General features: G+C 38.9%; 1 protein-coding gene across 1 annotated transcript in view; it reads right to left on the reverse strand.

Moving 5' to 3' along the window:
• The window catches only part of NRG1 (neuregulin 1), a 118,317-nt gene extending 106,118 nt beyond the window's left edge, over window positions 1-12,199 (reverse strand). The window contains exon 1 of the mRNA XM_075204595.1: window positions 11,524-12,199. Coding sequence (XP_075060696.1) covers window positions 11,524-11,620 — 97 coding nt within the window. The 5' untranslated portion in view covers window positions 11,621-12,199. The remainder of the gene's footprint in view (window positions 1-11,523) is intronic.
• Between the last annotated feature and the right edge of the window lie 8,361 nt (window positions 12,200-20,560).

Below are 20,560 nucleotides of genomic sequence, written 5' to 3' on the forward strand. Positions count from 1 at the left end.
GACTTCTCATGTGCTACTACCACACTCACTAAGTTACCACGCCCAATTATACTTTCTCGCAGTCTTCAAATCTTTAAGCGCTCTCTGAAAACCTATCTTTATTAAAGCTTACCATACTCCCACCTAAACTAGACACACTTATGCGCCCTTACAACTGACCCAGCCTCTACTCTGAGCCCCACTAGCTCCTCTTGTTTCAGCTGTAGTCAGCATTGTGCTGCTGATAATCACCATTATCATTGTCTATCGTTGCAGCAGCCTCCCAGAACCTGCAAAGACATACGCCTCCTAAAATCTGTGTCCGCGGCAGGGGCAAACGCAGATTTGTTCAGGGGGGTTTCCACACCATGCCGCCAGTGGGCGTGATAAGCATGCATGGGGGTGTGGCTATAATTTTAGACAGTGCTTGGCTGCTCTGCAACTCTTCCTATCCCCACAATATACATGGGCAATGCTGCATGCACTACTGTTAGGTGCACACAGCTCTCCCTTTTCAAGCAGAACCGTGTGAAGCGGTGGCAGGGTTCAGCCACCTCAATTATACAGTGCCCCAGGCTTGGATGGGGGTTTCCAGGCAGTAGGAACCCCCCCCCCCCCTCGGTTTGTCTATGCGCGGATGTGTCTAATTATATAGCAATTATTTGAACACGTCCATACTGTACTCGGCCTAAGCTTGTCCACACATGCCTTCCACCTTTCAGCCGATCTTGACACAAGTCAAAGATATGTACAAAACTATACACGGACATATGCGTACACATTTCTGGTGCACATGCAAAGACTGGAAATGTGTATCTTACACAAATAAAAGAGATGTATGAGTTCAGTACAGTGGACAGAGATTAATGAATGGATGTATGTACAATGGAGTGTACTTATACTAAAGCATATCCATACTTGCCAACAATCCCGGAATGTCCGGGAGACTCCCGGATTCCGGATAGATAGTATGGCAACCTCCCTCATTTACCCATCTAATTCTCAGGGAATTGCGGCATTTGGCCCGCCCCCCCCCCCCCCCCCCCCCCTGTAAAATAACACGTTTGCATCATTACATCATGGGGTGGGGCCAAAATTGTGTGATTTGCATAGCCACACCCCCAAGATGCCCACCTTCCCCAGGCAGCTCCCGGATGCTGACTTAAGAAAGTTGGCAAGTATGAGCATATCTGTATGTGTATACCGGTGTATAGTTATACACAGTGAAAGTTTGCTTTATTGTAAACAGGGTCACAATGGATACATTTCCATGTGTTTTAATTTGATTTAGAGAAGACTACAGCAAATTAGACTTTTGCATTTGAACTGCTGTCAAGCAGACAGCAAAGTGACTATAGAAAAATAGTCCCATAGGGGTAAAGATCACATCTGTGTTTTTTGTGTGTTAATGAAGGGTTTATATTTCTGTGCAATACTAATCTTGGGAGAGTATACAATGTATGATGTCACAGGGAACATTTTGTTTCTACAGGCCATATAAGGCTATGTGAATCTTTATGTATACATTTGCGCTACATCTGCTGCTTGAATGTTATTATATGTCATCCTCTTGTCTATTAAAAATCACTGAATAGTAATGTGATAAATGAAAGTGGAAAACCTAGATAGTAGGAAAACAATATGAGGGTGAGGGAAGTGTTGTGTAATCCTAACATATATATGAAACAGCTTGAACAGCTCACACATTATACTGACACATGCTTTGTTTTCCTGTACCATAACGGAACATGATAAAGTATCAGCACTGTTAAAGCAATATTCAGTCTTGTTCTTTTTGGAATGCTAACAAAACACTGATTCGGTAACACTTCTTTACACTTCCAGCACTCCTGGCATATCTCCTGTGATTTTCATACAGTGGTTGAGTTCGCTGTAAGCACCTGTACTCCAATAGTGATAAAAACAAATATGATGAACCAACGGCATGAACCAGGTTTATTTCACAGTTTGGTATTGTTTAGGTTTTCATGATTTCTTCCCCCTCTGATCAAACTTGTGACAGACAATAAAGTAGATTGCAAGTAACTGGAATGTTGACATAAATGAACTGAATGGACGAGTTTATTAACAGGCAGAAAGAAAACTTAGTTTTACAGTTACCAAAATGAAAAATGACCAGAGTGTTCACCAGTGCTGTAAGATTAGCAGTTAAACCCCAGTGTGCACTGCTCTTTTACATACTAATTTCTGACTTATTTTCAGTAAGAACTATTTTCAAGCCTGGCTTTAATTAATTCACACAACAGTTAATTGCGTTTAAAATGTCAATATAGGTAAATCGCTGTCAGGTTACAAAGTCAATTTCATATTTAAGCTTTTTCTGCATTATCTAAATGCTTACCTCTTGGCAATTTGCAGACATGATTTGCAGTGAATATCTGTTCAAAGTATTGTTATTACATAACACTGTGACTTAATACAACACTTGCCAACGTTTTAAAACTTCATTCCGGGAGATCCCGGGCAGGGGGTCATGGTTGGAGGGCAGGGGTGGTGGGGCGCGGCGAATCGCTGTATTTTGGCCCAGCTCCAAGACAAAATGTATATTTTGTCGCAGGGCTAAAATGACGCGATTCACCGCGAATCACGTAATTTTGACAGCAAGTTGCCGTTTGCAGGATACTTGCCCTCTCTCCCGGGAGACCTAGCCGAATTACGGGAGTTTCCCGGACATTCCGGGAGAGTTGGCGAGTATGTAATACAATGATATAGCGATCTGCAGCTATATCATTGTGTGATGTTGTATTAGTGCCCAGGGGCACTATATCACCATTGCACCAAAACACTGTCACCCACTTGGCGTTTTTTTTAGACAAACAGGGATGTTTTGGTTCAGTATAAACAAATATACTTTTGCTTGCAGCTTATTTGTATACTGAGAAAAAATGTACTTACCTGAGAAGATGAAGTGACATAAATTAATACCGCTTAACCTTTTCTCTGCTGAGGCTTCTTTTCCCCCTGTGCTGAGGTGATCAGGGTACTTTTTTTTAACTGGTTACTAACATCAATATTAGTCATTTTTCTGTGCAGTACACACAAATCATACATTGGGGTATATTTACTAAACTGTGGGTTTGAAAAAGTGGAGATGTTGCCTATAGCAACCAATCAGATAACTATTATTCATTAAGCACTTTCTACAAAATGACAGCTATAGTCTGATTGGTTGCTATAGGAAACATCTCCCCTTTTTCAAACCCGCAGTTTAGTAAATATAACCCCTTGTCTTTTAAGAAAAAATAAAAATAAACACTTAAAGGGTGTATTTCATACTTGCCTACTTTGTCAATTCAGGCCCTGGGAGGTCCGGGGGCAGGTGGGCATGTAGAGGCGGAGCTTGGAGAATCGCGTCACAAAGCCCTGCCCCCTACATTAAACTTAGCAAACTGCTCGGGATCCGGGAGGTTGCTCTGCTCCCAGAAATTCGGGAGTCTCCTGGACATTCCGGGAGAGTAGGCTACTATGGTGTATTTTCTTTTTCACATGACTATATATAATGCACTAGTATGAATCTTAGTAGGGCCCCTATAAAAAAATTATATTTTTATGTCCCAGCGCAGAGCCATGTAGAAGAACACCAAAGTATATGGCAAGGGGCAAAACAGTTCATTTCCATGTCCCATATAAAAACAATAAAAATAAAGGCCAGCAATGATCTTATATATAGTCAAAACTCACAATTTGATCACTGTCAAGCTTGACCATCTTAAAATTTGTGTTCTGTATTGTTTTTAATGTAATTATAATTTTAGAAGTTGGTCATAACTGTGAAGCTGACATTTAATCCATTAATCAAAAATGTAAGCTGTTTAGAAAGCTGGAAAAACTAACACTATGGTCACTCTTTACTATACACCATGATCATCACACAATAAGTACCATGCAATTCTAAAGTAAAGCCAAAAATTACTCCGCTGGTGTCCTAGGATAAAAGCCAAAAATACCAATCTTCTTTTTTTTTTATTAATAAAAAAAAAAAATGTATTTAGCATAGTAAATTCATGATGTCATGTAAAGATCCTGCTGTCAGTTTTCAGCAATTTGTAATACTAGCTCTCAATTTTTCCACCACCTGTACTTGCAATCTCCTTAAGTACCATACGGAATGAAGATAAAAAAGTTATGGAGCTCGGACAAGCAAGATAAAACTGATTTGTTCTACATCATTTGTAGTGGGAAATAGTGTTCCTCTCCAGGGAGTTAGTCATAAAGAAACTATAGAAACCTGCATCCTCATAAACATAGTTTTCATGCTAGCATTTCATTCTTTAACTAGCCCAGAAGGATGCAAGGGGGAAAAGTTGTCTTCCTTTCCAATTTACACGTAGGTTTTGCATACCAGTCTGACCAGTTATCTGTCAGATAAAACATTTTGATTCAAATCTGATACCTATAAGATAAATCATGTGAAATTATCTGGGCCACAAGATGGCAGCAAACACATAAGCTATTGAAACAGATAAACTGTTCATACAAGGGCAAATCCTGTAATTCCATGCTTGGGCTTGAACGAGTGGATCCTATGGGGCCCGATTAGTGCAGCTGGGTGAAGTCTACACACACTAGCAGATTACAGTAATCACACAGCACTTTTTGTGATTGTATGGACAATACAGATCGACATCTGATTGATTCCAATCAAGATTGTCAATCATTGTGATCTGACACCAGTTTGTGCTAAAACACACAAATTTGGTGTCCCAATTGTGGCATGTACGGGCATGGGCTTTCATTTTTGATGCTGTGTTATTTAAGACTAGTGCAGTATTTTCTAGATCGTTTGAAGTAATCCTATGTTTATCAACATTAAACTGAATTTGAAGGATAGAATCAATTGATACCTATTTAACTTTATAATACTGTATGTAAAAATTGTAAGCTATTGTGAATGAACTAGAGAACATGGACAAAAATAAATACTACATGATCCATCTATGTTCCGTTATCATCATACATTACAATGGAAATACATGTACATATCTGATCCATCATAATTTAGTTAACCACTTAGTAATCATATTATGCATGCACCCTAGGAATTTCTACACCATTCACATTTAAGTAAAATGTGCAAAGTCGAAATCAAATGTATACAGCCCACAACAGCATCACAGTAGCACAGAGAACAGACAGAGTTGTGTCTTCAAAGTACAGTAAATGTGAAATCTTCAATATAAAAGTAAATGAAATACAAAACACAAATACTTTACTAGTACTAATGTACAATTAAAGATACAGGGCAAACGACTGCCAGGGCCTGATTATCCAATAGGCTGCCTACACCCCAGCCTAGGACACAAGGCTTATTGGCGCAAAATTGTGACAGGAGGAGGTATAAATTTAAATTCATTTCAAAATATTAGAAAACATGAAAGAAAAATGTGGTAAGTTTTTAATCTTGACGTATTCCAATGTTAAAGGCTGGATGAGTCAATTTTGTGGGGGGGGGGGGGGTTGCTTGAGGATAAACGATTTGGAGAGACAAGGATGGTGACAGGCTTCACCCTCAGTAGTGATTATTTATGCCTGCGTTCTGCTATACAGTTCAGATTTTAATGAAAACTAAATGAGTGACAAAGACTGCTGTGATCCTTTTAAAAAGCCAAGTGGATCTGAATTTCAAAGACATAGGAATATAAACATTGGTCAAGGGGGAGTAAAGGAATCCAAATTTAAAATTAAGTGCAAGTTAAATTTTATCTAGCATGTATTAGTCTGCCATAGAAGTTGGAGGGCACTACAAGCATAGTAGCTTGGGGCAGCCTGAAACATTAATTAGGCCCTGCTTGTTAATTAAAGCCTAACAGACCACTGTCTGACTCCTCCCCACACCCCCCCATTCCCTCTTTCTCTCTTTGTGTAACCCCTTCCCTCTCCAACCCCTCCCTCTCCCCTTTACACTGCAAGCTCTCATGATCAGGGCCCTCCTTCCTCTTGTTTCTTCTCCCTGACTTTTTGTCCCTACAATACTTCTTACTCCAGGATTTACCCTCCTCCTGTCCCACACTTTTGCTATATTTTGCTTCTCTCACGTCCTCTACTACTTCTTTACCCGCTATTGCTCCCTGCTTTCCTGCATTAGTTACACTCATCTTTTTCCTCCTTTATGTTGTTTTATTTCTGGCACTCCTACTGTGTGAATTTACATGAATTGCATATACCCTTTTTTGTCTACCCTTATTGTACTACCACTCTGTTGGATGTTGTAGAATTTTGTGGCACTTTAAGTAACTGTAATAAACATTATTAATAAGAATAATATTAATAATACTAACTTTCGTCAAAAAGTGACAGAAAATTAGAAATACCATGGGATATATTTACTAAACTGCGGGTTTGAAAAAAAGGAGATGTTGCCTATAGCCACCAATCTGATTCTAGCTTTCATTTTATAGAATGTACAAAACAAGTGCTAACTAGAATCTGATTGGCTGATATAGGCAACATCTCCACTTTTTCAAACCCGCTGCTTAGTAAATACGCTCCCACAGCTTTATTTAAATACCATGTATACTGAAATATGTTTTTCTCTAAAGATATTGAAAATGTTGCACTGGTTGTTTCATCTGTTTCTTAAAAAACAACAACTAAGAAATACTTCAAAGTACTTTCTAAAGTAGACAGTAACAATTTTACTTTGAAACCTGTTGCAAGTTTCTTTTTAACTTCTATGCTATTTTTACATTTTATTACCATAACTGGGGGGGGGGGGAGAGGCAGATGCTTTTTATTGAGTGTGATATTCATTTCCATGAAACAAAGAAGATCAGGGTTAACAAGTTATAATATATAACAAGTTTAGATACTTTTTACATTTTATAGAGGTAACCTAAAAAATATTGTAATTGAGATACAAGTTTGTATTGTAAATTGTTTTATAATAGAAATTAAACTTTTATTTGCTTCGAGATTCATTTTCTACTGTGTGCTTTGCTATATTATTACTAAACCTATTGCCAGATGCCCGAGCTGCTCTAACATAGGAAGTAGCGTAGCATCAGCTTTAGGTTTAGCTGTTGAGAAAATTAATTGGTATTGACAACATTTTTACAAGGTAGTTTATCAGTACATATATTTGGTTTATAGAGCATGTATTTCCCTCCTGACATATTAGTCTGTTAGTTAAGTAGCCCGTGCTTCCGAACTCATCTACAGCGGATTTGCACTGACCACACAATGCATCTCTCTGCTCAATAAACCGCAGACATGAAGGGCAGTAAATCTTGGAACTCATGAACTGAAGTCCCGTTCCAGACATTTTACACAGGACCGGTCAGTCCAGTCAATGCTTTAAATTCAATTGGCCTCATACGGTTTAGAAGTATAAGCCGCCAATTTGCTAATAAGGCTAAATTCATTAAAGGCTGCCCCCATTTTTGAGAAATCAGAATATGACAAGTGCTATAAACTAAATTCCATTTTTACCAACTATTTAACTTAACTAGTCCATTTCAAGTTATAAGAACCTGTACCTGTATAGCTGGTTATCATAGACAATAAGTTATGTTTGTATATTACAGCAGCATGAGAGTGACTTCTCCCAATGCTCTGCCATGAAATTGTGAATTTGAAACTACAATGCAAACCTCTGAAACACTGAGCAAAGGGAGACTCAAACTGTCACTGTGAATACAGATCTGCCGCTGGTGCTTGAATCCACTGATGTCAAGGCAATGGTGGGAGGCTCTCATATATCGCTATGGTAAAAGAGTCTCACTCATGGTCTGGGACAACCAGGTTATGCTGTTACATATGCGTAGATGAAAAGTGATGCATAAACCATATAATCAGTAGTTAAAGAATCATTATTATATTCTTTATTATTTAATTATACTCCACAATGAGTTCCTTGTAGAATAATTCAAATATAAGATCATGGGGAATCTACAAAGAGAAACAATGTAGTCAAATATTGTGGAAGTTCAAAAACCTTCCCTCCACTTGTGCATTCTAACCATAACAGCAATACCCTCGCCTTCTCACCCTCACTCGTCCAACAGCCAATCCTTAACTTCTTCCCACACACTTTCTCTAACTACTTCTTCACAGCAGTATTGGCATCACATGCCGTTGTAGCAATTGCCTGTAGGGCATTGTTTCCTCAAACAATTATCTCGTATTTTTACAAGTAATTGTCCACAGCAGCAATTGTCTCGTGGGGCAATTGTCCGCATATAACTTTTGTCCTTAACTTTTCCCTCCTTGAAGTGTAATGTGGGGCCCCTACATCTAGGTTAGAAAACTCTCTACCATCTATGAACTATTGCAAAAGACTGATGACTGATTGATATGGTTCATTTAAACAAACTTTCTTGTTCTACTCAAGTTCTTAAGAAATTATTTGCAGAAAGATTACAAGAGGAATGACCGCGATCAAGTAAAAAGGTTTAATGAATAACAGGGAGACAAGAGTTTTCATTCTAAAAAGCTAAATAGTAGGATAAAACTATATGAAATTATTGACCCAACAGCTAATATATAGTCAATGTAGCCACAGAGGAGGGAAACATTCCTTCCCAACTTAAAGAAATAGATAATTAGCATAGCTATAAGAAAGAGGTATTATCACCATCTTGATTTCCTTTGAGTTCATGAAGCCTAAGAATGCAGTCTGCTATGATGAGCGGCCAGTGTCCCACCCATCCTAAAGAAAATTAGGGGTATATAACTGATAAGGCATAATATGGAATACTACAATTGAACACGTCATTACACATTCCTATAGGAATTGTGTTATAAGAATAAGTGAGTCATCATATACTATTGTTAGTTTATCTGCTGCAGATTTTCTGGAGACCAGAAGTTTTTCCATGGATATTGCTTTCAGTGGTGTCCCTGTGTGTCTGTGCCTAAGCCATTCATTTAAATAGAGGGTTATACTGTCTACCAAATAAATGCTACAAACTCCTTTAGCACTTACAGGAAGACAGCTAATTTAGTCAGCTCGCACAATATGAATTAAGGTACAACAGTGATTGTACCTTGAGGCAATGGATTTATAAAAGACCAAAAAAGGGTACTCTAATTATGCACAATAAAACTATGAGATCCAAACACAAGCACAGAAGATAAGCCGTAATGAAGCAAAGTTTCTAAACTGTCTTCTACAAATCCTTCCACCAGTTAAAAAACAAAACACAGAAATGCAATTAGGATGTATCCCTCTCCCTTATGTTGGGTAAGCAGGTCATTGTCCACTGGAATGCCAGCCCTGAGGGCTTCAACTCATGTTTTGTCCTGATTTCAGTGCTGATAAGATCTTGAAGACAGAGATAATTCTGATAAGCTACCGAAACAGAACAGCCGCTTTACCTTAAGGAAGTAACAACTTTAATGAATGGGAAATACTGTAGAGCAAATATTCTCATGCAGACACACAGGAAAAAAAACTATGGGGTGGTCCAAATTGAACTTTTTATGGTCAAAAAGGTTGTTCCTCACCAATAGACCGATTGTGTTATGCAACAGACCATACCAGCACCCAATAGCTAGTTCAGACTGGCCCTTAGTCAAATTACATAATGCAGCTTAAAATTACATAAGAAACCCTAATGTAATCATCATATGATTAACAAAACGAAGCTTCACTGCAGCTTTATAGATATAAAATAGAAATGGCCAGCATCCAAAGACTGTATCAAGGGGCAGGTTACATCAATATGCAGTTAGGATTCACTGGGGAGTTAGGGATTTATTTTTATTTTTCTATATATGCTATGCATGACAATAAACTAATATAGCCTACGTTTCTAAGATGGGCAGGTAAAAAAGTGACTGTCTTTTATAGTGTCACTGCGCTCAGCAGCATTCAGAGAATTTCATTTCATTCTGTGACACAAGATTCAATAAAATTAGAAAACTATTTCCCCAGAGGCCCTTTGCTGCTTGGCAGGTACCTATAATCACGTCACTGAATGCAAAATAGGGAGACCTATGTACACAGAACTCCCTCCCTAACAACATGTCCTTTAGACAGTGTCACATCATAAAGTAGTGTTATATTTAAATAGTCCCCTTTAATAAATATCAATAGCAATTACAGCATAAGAACATAAAAGGAGCATTGCATCCAGCAAACCATCACTCTTAGCAAGAGAACGAATATGGCACAGGTGGTTAATGTTAAGGGGAACCTTTCCAGGGACAAATCTTCAAATCCCAAGGGTATTCCTAGAAATTAGGCACAGTTGGCAACTACAGACTATACAGTTCTGACATTCATGCTGAGAATTGAAATACATGACTGACTCAGCCTATCTCTGGGAAAACCTCACATTTAAAGGGTTAACAAAAATATTTTAAGCAACTTAATTTTGTATCTGAATAAGCATCAATAAGGCAATGGCTCTCAGACTCTCTCTAAACAACACAAAGGGTACACAGTCACTATAAAGTAATCCAACCATACTTTCTCAAAACTAACAATGTGGCATCGCTCTTGTAATGTGCTGGTACATGTCAAAGCTATATATATATATATATATATATATATATATATATATATATATATATATGTCTATATCTATATATATATATATATTAAACTATTATTATACATTACAATATATAATAAATAATATGCCATTTTGATCTACTCTAATTAATGTTTACATAGATCACTTATATCCTGCTCCTATAAACACAAATCAATTATCAGCTGGTTTTCTTTTACAACATTTACATCATCTGCCAATACAATTTAATTTTCAATTACTAATAGTCTGCACTTTTTTTCTTCATGAGCAATTACTCCTTCATAGAAATGAGCGTAACTTTAGCATTGATGTATGCTGCCTCTGCTGGTTCACAGTGGTTGATAAAAAAGAATTTAAGTAGATTAGGAAATGATGTGATAGACCACATATTATCATCATATCATAAGCAGATATGAAAGAAATGCCGACATCATCCAGTCTTGGTATATCATGTTACCTTTTCAAATAAACTTTGTTGCCTTTTTACTTTCAATTCAGGACCCTGTTACATCTTTATGGGTCATTCTCACAAGTCGTGACTGACTAAAAAGCAGTAACAAGTGTCACAGTAAAGATAGTAGGTAATAGGTATTGACGTCAGCAGCAGCTAACTGTGTATTACCGCTTAACGAACCCTGTAAGAAATTATTAGTACTCTGGTTTATAAGAACAAGGGAATTCCCTCTTCTCAGCATGTATCTGACATTTAATCACTAGAGGGCAGGTTAGGAAAGCAGATGAAGCTGAGGGAACTAGCCGGCAGTACTGCTGCATGTAAGCATGAAACTGTCACAGTAATTGACCTGATAATCCCAGCACAGAGAAACGACCATGTGATCTGCCTTTTAAATGATGTAAATGCAACTAACGTGTTTCTCTGTAAACATCCAACACAAAATTGCAATATGTTAATCAAAATATAGTAAAACATAGCTTATGATAAGAGATTACATATTAAATAAAACCTTTACTACACGCTACAAACGCTACTGTCTAAGTCAGTGAACATGATTTCAGGAAATAAAAGCAAAGATGATCAACTCACTTGGAACCTCATCTGTAAGTCTTGGTTTCTTCTCTTCTTTCTTCACCTTTTTCCCATTTCCTTTTCTTCCCTTTCCTTCTTTTTTTTTCTCAGACATTGCGAGGGATTTGAGACTTCTTGATTTAAACACTTGAAATATATTATCCAGCGTGTCCTTATGGCTTGCCTCTATCTGCTGCTATAAAGACCTGAGAGCACTGTAGCTGACCCAAAGCGCTTGAGCCTCTGACCCCAGCACACTCCTTATCCTCTGACAGTGCCCTCACACTGTCATTAGCCGCTCCTCTTTGTAGAAAAACTCGTACAAATTAGCTCCAGCAGATTTGTAAAGTAATTACAGTATTTTTAAAAAAAAGTCAGACCAAAAGAATAATGCAAAACAAATCAGCAGCGAATATCCATGGATTGTTCCCAAACTGTCTTCATCCAGACTATTCAACTACAGATGTCTTCTGATATTTAAATAACGCAATAATTCAAAAGGTAAGCAATAAAAATATAGAATAAAAATAACAATTGTATATGCAAATAAAAAAAAACCCTATAAAATACTTCCTGCTTCTTTGTATCCTTTAGCAACTAATTTACACTTTCCATTTGAACAGAGGTTGTACTCGCCCCACGTTTCTAAGTTCTGCTTCTGTGATACTGGAGAAAACTTTCTACCATTCTGTAAGGAGTTCCTCTGACTTTTGTAAAGTCCTATTACCACCCACCTATGTAGGTGGAGCGATGTTTTGGCTGCCCAGCCCTTTTACATGTGAAAGATACAATTCTCCCCCCAGCGGTCGCTAATCATTTACTTTCTGCTATAAGTAAAGACAGGCAAGATCCTTTTGTTTGTAGTGACGTTTAACCTTTGCAAACTGTGTTGCGACTGGCTTTTACTGAGCAGAGACTGTGACAGGATTGCTGTAACGTTTCTGTTTTCATTAAGCTTTTACACTACACTTCAACTTCTGTATAGTTTCTAAATCTCACATAGCATAGTGGTTACAGGGCTACAGAGGTCTTCCACTTGAAATATGAATTTTGCTAAATACCCTTTCCAATAATAACATTTTGGTGGGGGTGACTCCCCTGTAATCACCAACATTTGCTATATTTAGCAGAGACAAGGCACTAATTTCTGGATGTGGGTAAAAACTGAAATTGCCGGAATGCCGGAACACCAGAATGATTTGGCTCCCTGCACTGCCCTCTGCTGCTTGGTATCTTGAGTAATGTTTGCTGTGTTTTCTCTCCCTGTATAGTGCATCCTGTTATGCTACACAGATATGTTATCTGCAATATGTGGAACATCTATTACACTATTCCACATATTAAATTGTATATATATTGTATTGTGTGTATGTATATATATATATATATATATATATATATATATATATATATATATCATACTTGCCAACTCTCCCGGAATGTCTGGGAGACTCCCGCATTTTGCGAGAGTTTCCCGGACTCCCGGGTGAGTGTGGCAATCTCCCGAATTCTGCCCACTTCACTAGGAAGTACCCCACTTCCTAGTGAAGTGGGCAGAATTAGATCCCAAACGCCGCGATTCCCGGTGAATACGCGATTTTGGCCGTCCCGCCCCCCTCACGCCCCCTTCCACTGGCTGGCTCCCTGGAGGGAGCTGAAGAAAGTCGGCAAGTATGATATATATATATATATATATATATATATATATATTATAGTTATCTGTTCTACCTGCCTGAATGTATGTCAGAATGAAGCGCTGAGTGAGTTACCCATCCATTCCAGGTGCCAGAATGGGGCTCTGAACACCTTAGCCGTCTATTCCAGGTGCCAGAATGGGTCTACCATTACCTTAGCCATCCATTCCGGCTACTGGAATGTAGCTCCAGGTATCTTAACCATCCATCCTGAGCGCCAGAATGGGGCTATTGAGCACCTTACCCATCCATTCCAAGTGCCAGAATGGGTCTGCCAGTACCCTAGCCATCTATTCTGGGTGCCAGAATTGGTCTTCGAGGACCTTAGCCATCCATTCTGGGTGCTAGAATGGCTCTGCCATTACCATAGCTATCCATTCAGGATGCCGAAATGGGTCTCAGACTTCAGACTTCCATCGCTATCCAGTCCAGGTACAGAAATGGGTCTGTGAGTACCATAGCTATCCATTCTGGGTCCCGGAATAGGGCTCTGAGTACCTTACCCATCTGTTCCGGCTGCTGGAATGGAGCTCAGAGGACTTCAACCATCCATTCCAGCTGCTGGAATAGAGGTCTGAGTACCGTAGCCATCCATACCAGGTGCCAGAATGCAAGTCTGAGTACCGTAGCCATCCATTTTGGGTCCTGGAATGGAGGTCTGAGTACATTAAGCACCTATTCTGGTTTCCGGAATGGGGCTGTGAGTACATTAGTCACCCATTCCAGCACCCGGAATGGATGATTTATATAAACAAAACCTTATTCCGGCACCCAGAATGGATCACTTATGACATCCATTCCGGCATCCGAAAGTGTATATATATATATATATATATATATATATATATATTATATATATTTTAAATTACCCCAAATGGGGTAAAAATGAAATTCCTGGGGGTAATGCTTCCGATTCACATCCTGTCAGTTGGATTGTAGACCCCTTTAAATGTGAAATTGCTGTTGTACCAGAAGAGCCTCAAGGGTTGGCAGAGGCACTTCTTGAGCTTCGATGCAATAATGAAGCCCGTATTGCATTTGAAAACAAAACAGATCTGTCATATTTTTGGATGTCAACAGCGGCAAAGGCATTCAAAATTGCACATGAGGAGGCAGTCAAAAAGTTGCTGCCTTTTGCAACAACCTACCTTTGCGAACAAGGATTTTCCACTCTAACGAACATAAAAACAAAGCAGAGAAATCAATTGGACGCTGAAGACTGTATCCAAATTGCTCTGACATCAAAATGCTCTCATATCAAAAATGAAGCAACATCATTTCTCCAAAACCTGAAGTTTTGAAGTTGAAGCTTTCAAAGAAATTTTGAATAGATTCAATAAAATTTTGAATTCCAATAATTAATAATATATGATTTCCTTCCTTTCAAATCAAGGGGGTAACATCGGCGTATCTAAATATATTTGGGGGTAAAAGGTAAAAAAGTTCCCTGACCCCTGGTGTAGCAGAACAGAATGCACTATACAGGGACAGAAGACATAGCAGGCTTCACTCAAAACACCAAGCAGCAGAGGGCGCTGTAGGAGATCACCTTCGGCAATGCTTGTCCCTCTTTGTTGAAGGACAGATGAATGCAGTGTCTCTAATTGTAAATATTAGGGGACGATTCAATTCTTAAGTCTTCCTCACACTACATAGAGGTGCGCAGGAAAATGAACAATGTTAGGGTACTGTAATACTAGGACACGTGCGAGCCTGGACATAGCTTGATGTTCGGCAGCATAGCATTGAGAATTGAATAGAGTTGCTATAGAAAGAGATAAATACTACTAAAATTGATTAATTGGCAGATGTCTATAGGTAGAAGTATGTTATTCTAAAAGTTATAAAGAGCTATATAAAAGCATATTTATTCAAATGTAAATCTATAACCTTATTTAATAAATAATGCTGTATACTAACTCTAAAAAAAACAATCTAGTTACTCATTGTAATGACATAATCTACCATTATCGTCATCATAGTTTATTTTGAAGAAACCACATAACTCTGTAGCGCTGGACAGTCGTTTTAACAATTCATACCGAAACGAAGAAGGTTCAGGCAGAGTGTATGTATAATTCCATGATTGAGGCAATCTTCATTCTTTTAGTTTTCAAACAGATTCAAACCGTATTACAAATGGTGAAGAGCTTATTAGTATATTATGTAATAAGTATGATAATTTGTTATTTTATGTTATGAAGCCTTAATGTCCCTTTAGTCCCCAAACATTGCCAAGTGCTTCATGCTTATAGTGAGGATGAAAAATTACATATCAGCCATCCAAAATTTGCAACATCATTATCCATAATGTATTTCCTGGATTATTGCTTAGTAAGGGAAACTGATGTTGTCTTGGGAGTTTTCAGAGTCTGTAATAAATATTAGAAATTGTCAAATTCAGTCCGGTAAAATAAATATTGGATTTATATTAAGTAAGGTTGTCTGATTTTCTAAAATCATTGCATTGGTAACGGAGCACAAAATAGAATCTGATCCAATGTGAAATGTCGTCTTTTTACTTTCATAAATATATATGTAAAAGTTGTTATATCTCAACAAATTTTGATGCTTGAAGTTATTTTTGCACTTTTTATGTGAATGAGTGCAAGATGTTGTTTTCTGTTATTTTCTCCTGACACACACACACACACACACACACACACACACACACACACACGCACACACTGGTTTGATCAGACAATTTAGCCAATTTTGACCAAATTTACCAAAAAATGGCATAAATGTGCCTCTACTGACCTGATTACAAGTGGTAGCCAGCAATGATTAAAGTCCATTGTTCAATCATACCGAGCTAAAATGAATGACCACACTAACGGGACACTAAGTTATGTGGCGATTAGGCTGAATCCTACATTAGGCTTGCAGGTAGAAAATACATTGTACATAGTGAAATCTGTCTCCCACAAGCTTATTGCCGTATAGTAAATATCTTTACTTTAATCATTTTACCAGAATATTTGTGATTGTTACTAATAGATATATATATAGAGATATTTTAGGATTAATGTTTGCCACATTCTCAAATTTAAGGAGGAGTAAGGATTAGATTTTACTACTTCTCAATAAGTATAAAGGTGCTGTACCTATCATCATCATCATCATCATTTATATAGTGCTACTAATTCTGCAGCGCTGTACAGAAAACTCACTCACATCAGTCCCTGCCCCATTGGGGCTTACAGTCTAAATTCCCTAACATACACACAGACAGACTAGGGTCAATTTGACTAGGGTCAATTTGTAACGGCCAATTAACCTACCAGTATGTTTTTGGGGAGTGGAGGAAACCGGAGCACCCGGAGGTAACCCACACATTTTCATAGTTTATGCAGATCTTATAGTAATTATTCAATATTTGAGAGACATAAACTGGAATTAAGGGAACTCATAATATATTATTATCTTTTATTTATAAGGCGCCACACAGGGGCGGATCTAGACATTAGTCCTACCCGGGGCGATTTTAGGGGGGGGGCAATTTAGGCCCCGCCCAATTTCTGATGTATAACGCTGCCGGCGGCTGCACAGTATGTGCAGGTCCGTTCAGCAGTGGCAGTGTGCTGTCCCGCTGCTCTGATTGTGTTTTAAACACAATCAGAGCAGCCGGGCAGCACACTGTCACTGAGGAACGGACCTGCACAGTGTGCAGCTGTCGGCAGGAAGCCCCTGGTTGGGGGGGGCGATCGCCCTGCGCTGTACAATTCAACGTGCAAATAAATGCAAACTTCAGCTAAGAACGGGTGCACAGGGCAAAGAGGAATAAGTACATTCCCCAGCAAAGAGAGAGTGGGAAGGGGATGAATGGAGAGTGGGAGTTAACTTGGAGGAGGCTGAACCTGTGCCCTGCAGAGCGGGCACCACTAACAGTAATACCTGCCACTGTTTTCTAATTATTGAATAGAATATATGCTTGCGTTCAAGCATATATTCTGTTCAATAATTAGAAAAGCCACAATGGCAAGATTATAGAAATACATACATGTCTAAAAAGTACCAGCATATAGACAAGAAACAAAAAACAGACAGTGAATTCTGACAAGCGCCTTTGGAAACACATATGAGTGAAACCAGCCTTCACCATTTAAAAGAACATTGACCTTGTCATAGGCCAGTCACATCCTATGTACCAAACTCCTGTGTGGCAGATCATTCAAAGGTTATCAACAAATTTGTAAAATAATTGTTATATATTACATCCAGCGGGAGCAGGGCCGCCGAGAGGGGGGGGGAGCGGGTACAGTTTACCCGGGCCCGGCCATGCCAGGGGGCCCGGGCCGGGCCCCCGCTGCTAATTAATTTTTTTTTTTTTAATTTTTCTGTCTTGCGCTTTTTTTTTTAACTTTTTTTTTTTTTTTTTCCCGCGGGGGGGGGGGGGGGGGGGGGGGGGGAGGGGGGGTCTTGGGTTTCTTGGGAGCTGGGAGGAAGAATAAATTAAAAAAAAAAAAATAAAATAAATACTCACGTGATCGCGCGGCGCCGTGTCCCTCCTCTCCTCCATTCACACTGACTGCCGGGCGTGACATCATCAAGTCACGCCTGTCAGTCAGTGAGGAGCGCCGCAGCCAGCAGGAAGAAAGAAGACAGAAGAGGAGACAGAAGAGCAGAAAAGAAAAGAAAGAAGTTGACAAAAGGTAAGTAAAGAAACGGAGAGGCAAGGGGAGGAAAACAGAGAGGGACAGTACTATAAAGAAAGGGGACAGAGAAACAGAGGAGGAAAAAAAGGAGAGAGCCACAGAGGAATAAAAAAAAATTGGGGAAAGAGGAACAGAGGAGGGGAAAAAAAGTGGGAGAGAGGAACAGAGGAGGGAAAAAAAGGAGAGAGCCACAGGGGAATAAAAAAAAAAGTGGGAGAGAGGAACAGAGGAGGAAAAAAAGGAGAGAGTCACAGAGGAATAAAAAAAAATTGGGGAAAGAGGAACAGAGGAGGGGAAAAAAAGTGGGAGAGAGGAACAGAGGAGGGAAAAAAAGGAGAGAGCCACAGGGGAATAAAAAAAAAGTGGGAGAGAGGAACAGAGGAGGAAAAAAAGGAGAGAGTCACAGAGGAATAAAAAAAAATTGGGGAAAGAGGAACAGAGGAGGGGAAAAAAAGTGGGAGAGAGGAACAGAGGAGGGAAAAAAAGGAGAGAGCCACAGGGGAATAAAAAAAAAAGTGGGAGAGAGGAACAGAGGAGGAAAAAAAGTGGGAGAGAGGCACAAAGTAAAAAAGAAGGGGGAAAAGCAGCATGGAGGTCGCAGTGTGAGCATAAGGGGGTACAGTGTAGTTGTGATGAAGGGGCACAGTATTGTGTGTGTAATGGCACAGGGGGCTTGTTGCAATGTAGTGTGTGTGAGGTAGGTGGCAGCTAATTAATGGGCGCTATTTTGTTTGTAGGGTGATGGTGAGGCAATTTAATAGTAGGGACTATTAATTTAAGATGGGGTGGTTTGGGGGCTATTGAATCTTGGGGTGAGTTTAGGGAGAATGAGGTCTATTTATTAAATGTGACTATGAATTATTTAATGGCAGTGATGGTTGCGGGAAATAGGTATTGCTGGGGCTGTTTGCAGGAAGGGATATAGGTTTATTTATTAAATGTGAATAGTATTATTTTAATGTTGGGGCTGGAGGAAGGCCTAATTATTAATCGTGGGTGCTATTGATTTAACGCTGGGGCTGGCTGTAATTTTCTAAATGTAGCCATTTTTTTTTCAAAATAGGTCCTTCAACATTTCTGGATCCGGACAAGCCACAACTAAAGAAAGCAGCAGCCACAGGTGGAGAAAGTGAGAAGAACAGGTAGGAGAGAGCAGCACAGTGTGTGAAATGTTGTGATTCTAGTAGGGACAATACCAATTTTTGGTGAATGTTGTGTCCAATGTAAGGTGTAGGCCAAGACTGAACTGTTTGTGTACACACTGCATTGTTTGTATACTACCCTGTGGTGGTAGATGTCCTGAAAGTCAGGAGTGCTTGAACATATGTGACGCTCCGGCGAATTGAGAGCCTAGTGGTTTTTATGTTAGCCACGCCCCAATGGCACGTTTGCCACGCCCCCAAATGCATGACCACACCCCCAAAAATTTTGCACTGCCGTTTGGCTAGCCACGCCCCTGAATATATGACCATAAACCTAATTTTTTTTGCGCCGCCGTAAGGCGGCGCAAAAAAATTTTGGGGCTTACTTCACTATGAGGGGGGCCCCATGAATTTGTTGTACCCGGGCCCTGAATTCTTCTTGGCAGCCCTGAGCGGGAGTGTCACTGTACATGCTGCGGTATACGGAGAGATTTAGTTGCCGACTACATTCTTTATAAAGGCAGCAGTTGCAACGTTGACATCTACAGGCAAAACAATAGAACTGCACTCCAAAATTATACTGAAATACTCACACTCTGCAATATTCTTGCAAATATGATATATGTTTAGGTGCATTTTGAGCCTAGCAGCAAGGGATACCTATCCCCCTGCTCAAGTCTGCCCATCAGAAGGTGCAATATTTGCATGTTTCTTCACAAATGTATATGCTGTACTCACTGTATATCCATGGCCGAGGTCGGTAACTGAAATATGATGTCCTAACATTATTATTTTGGAAGGAAATAATGTGAACATTTTCATTTTATGTATATTTTAATATAACTATGTTTCCAATTAGTACAATTTCATCATTCATGCAACAGTGCCTTTGTGTTGCCCGTCTTAAGTGACCATTTACTTTTCAAATCAAAAAGGTAGACTTTACACTACAATATATCCGACTAGCAAAAACGCCATTCAAATTACTATTTTTGAAAAAATGTCAAGCTGAACTTTCAGCTTTGATAAACCTCCTGTTTACTGCATCCCTATTCTTTTTCTCAACCTTACAGCAGCTGCAGATGTCTGATTCTGTTATAGACATTATATTCTGTGAATCTAATACAAAATACTCATTCATCTACAGTTCAGGTGCCCCACAATATTTTTATTATTTTATACCCAGATATATGCCAACAGCTGCAAATGTGTATTTTTTCTGTTTTCTAACACAGTGCCATGTCAAACGTGTCCTTGATTTTCAGGGACGTCCTTGATATTACATCCAGTTTTTGCAATTGTTCTAATCTGTTTAATAGCTATCATCATGCAGACAAAAAGAATAAATTAGCAACTACATCTGATCATAAATTAACATTTTAAATGGTATTGAATATTTAGCCATCAAAAATGCATAGTTGTTTATCGTGATTATCAATTCGACTTTCCAAATGTTTACTTAAACATTTCAGTATTTTGGAATCTCAGTTGAGTAACTGTCACACAGATAAGATGGTTTAAAGGGAAATTCCAAACAGTTATATCACTGTTTTCTTTTGAT

Source organism: Mixophyes fleayi, chromosome 1, assembly GCF_038048845.1.
Source record: "Mixophyes fleayi isolate aMixFle1 chromosome 1, aMixFle1.hap1, whole genome shotgun sequence".
Lineage (NCBI taxonomy): Eukaryota > Metazoa > Chordata > Amphibia > Anura > Limnodynastidae > Mixophyes > Mixophyes fleayi.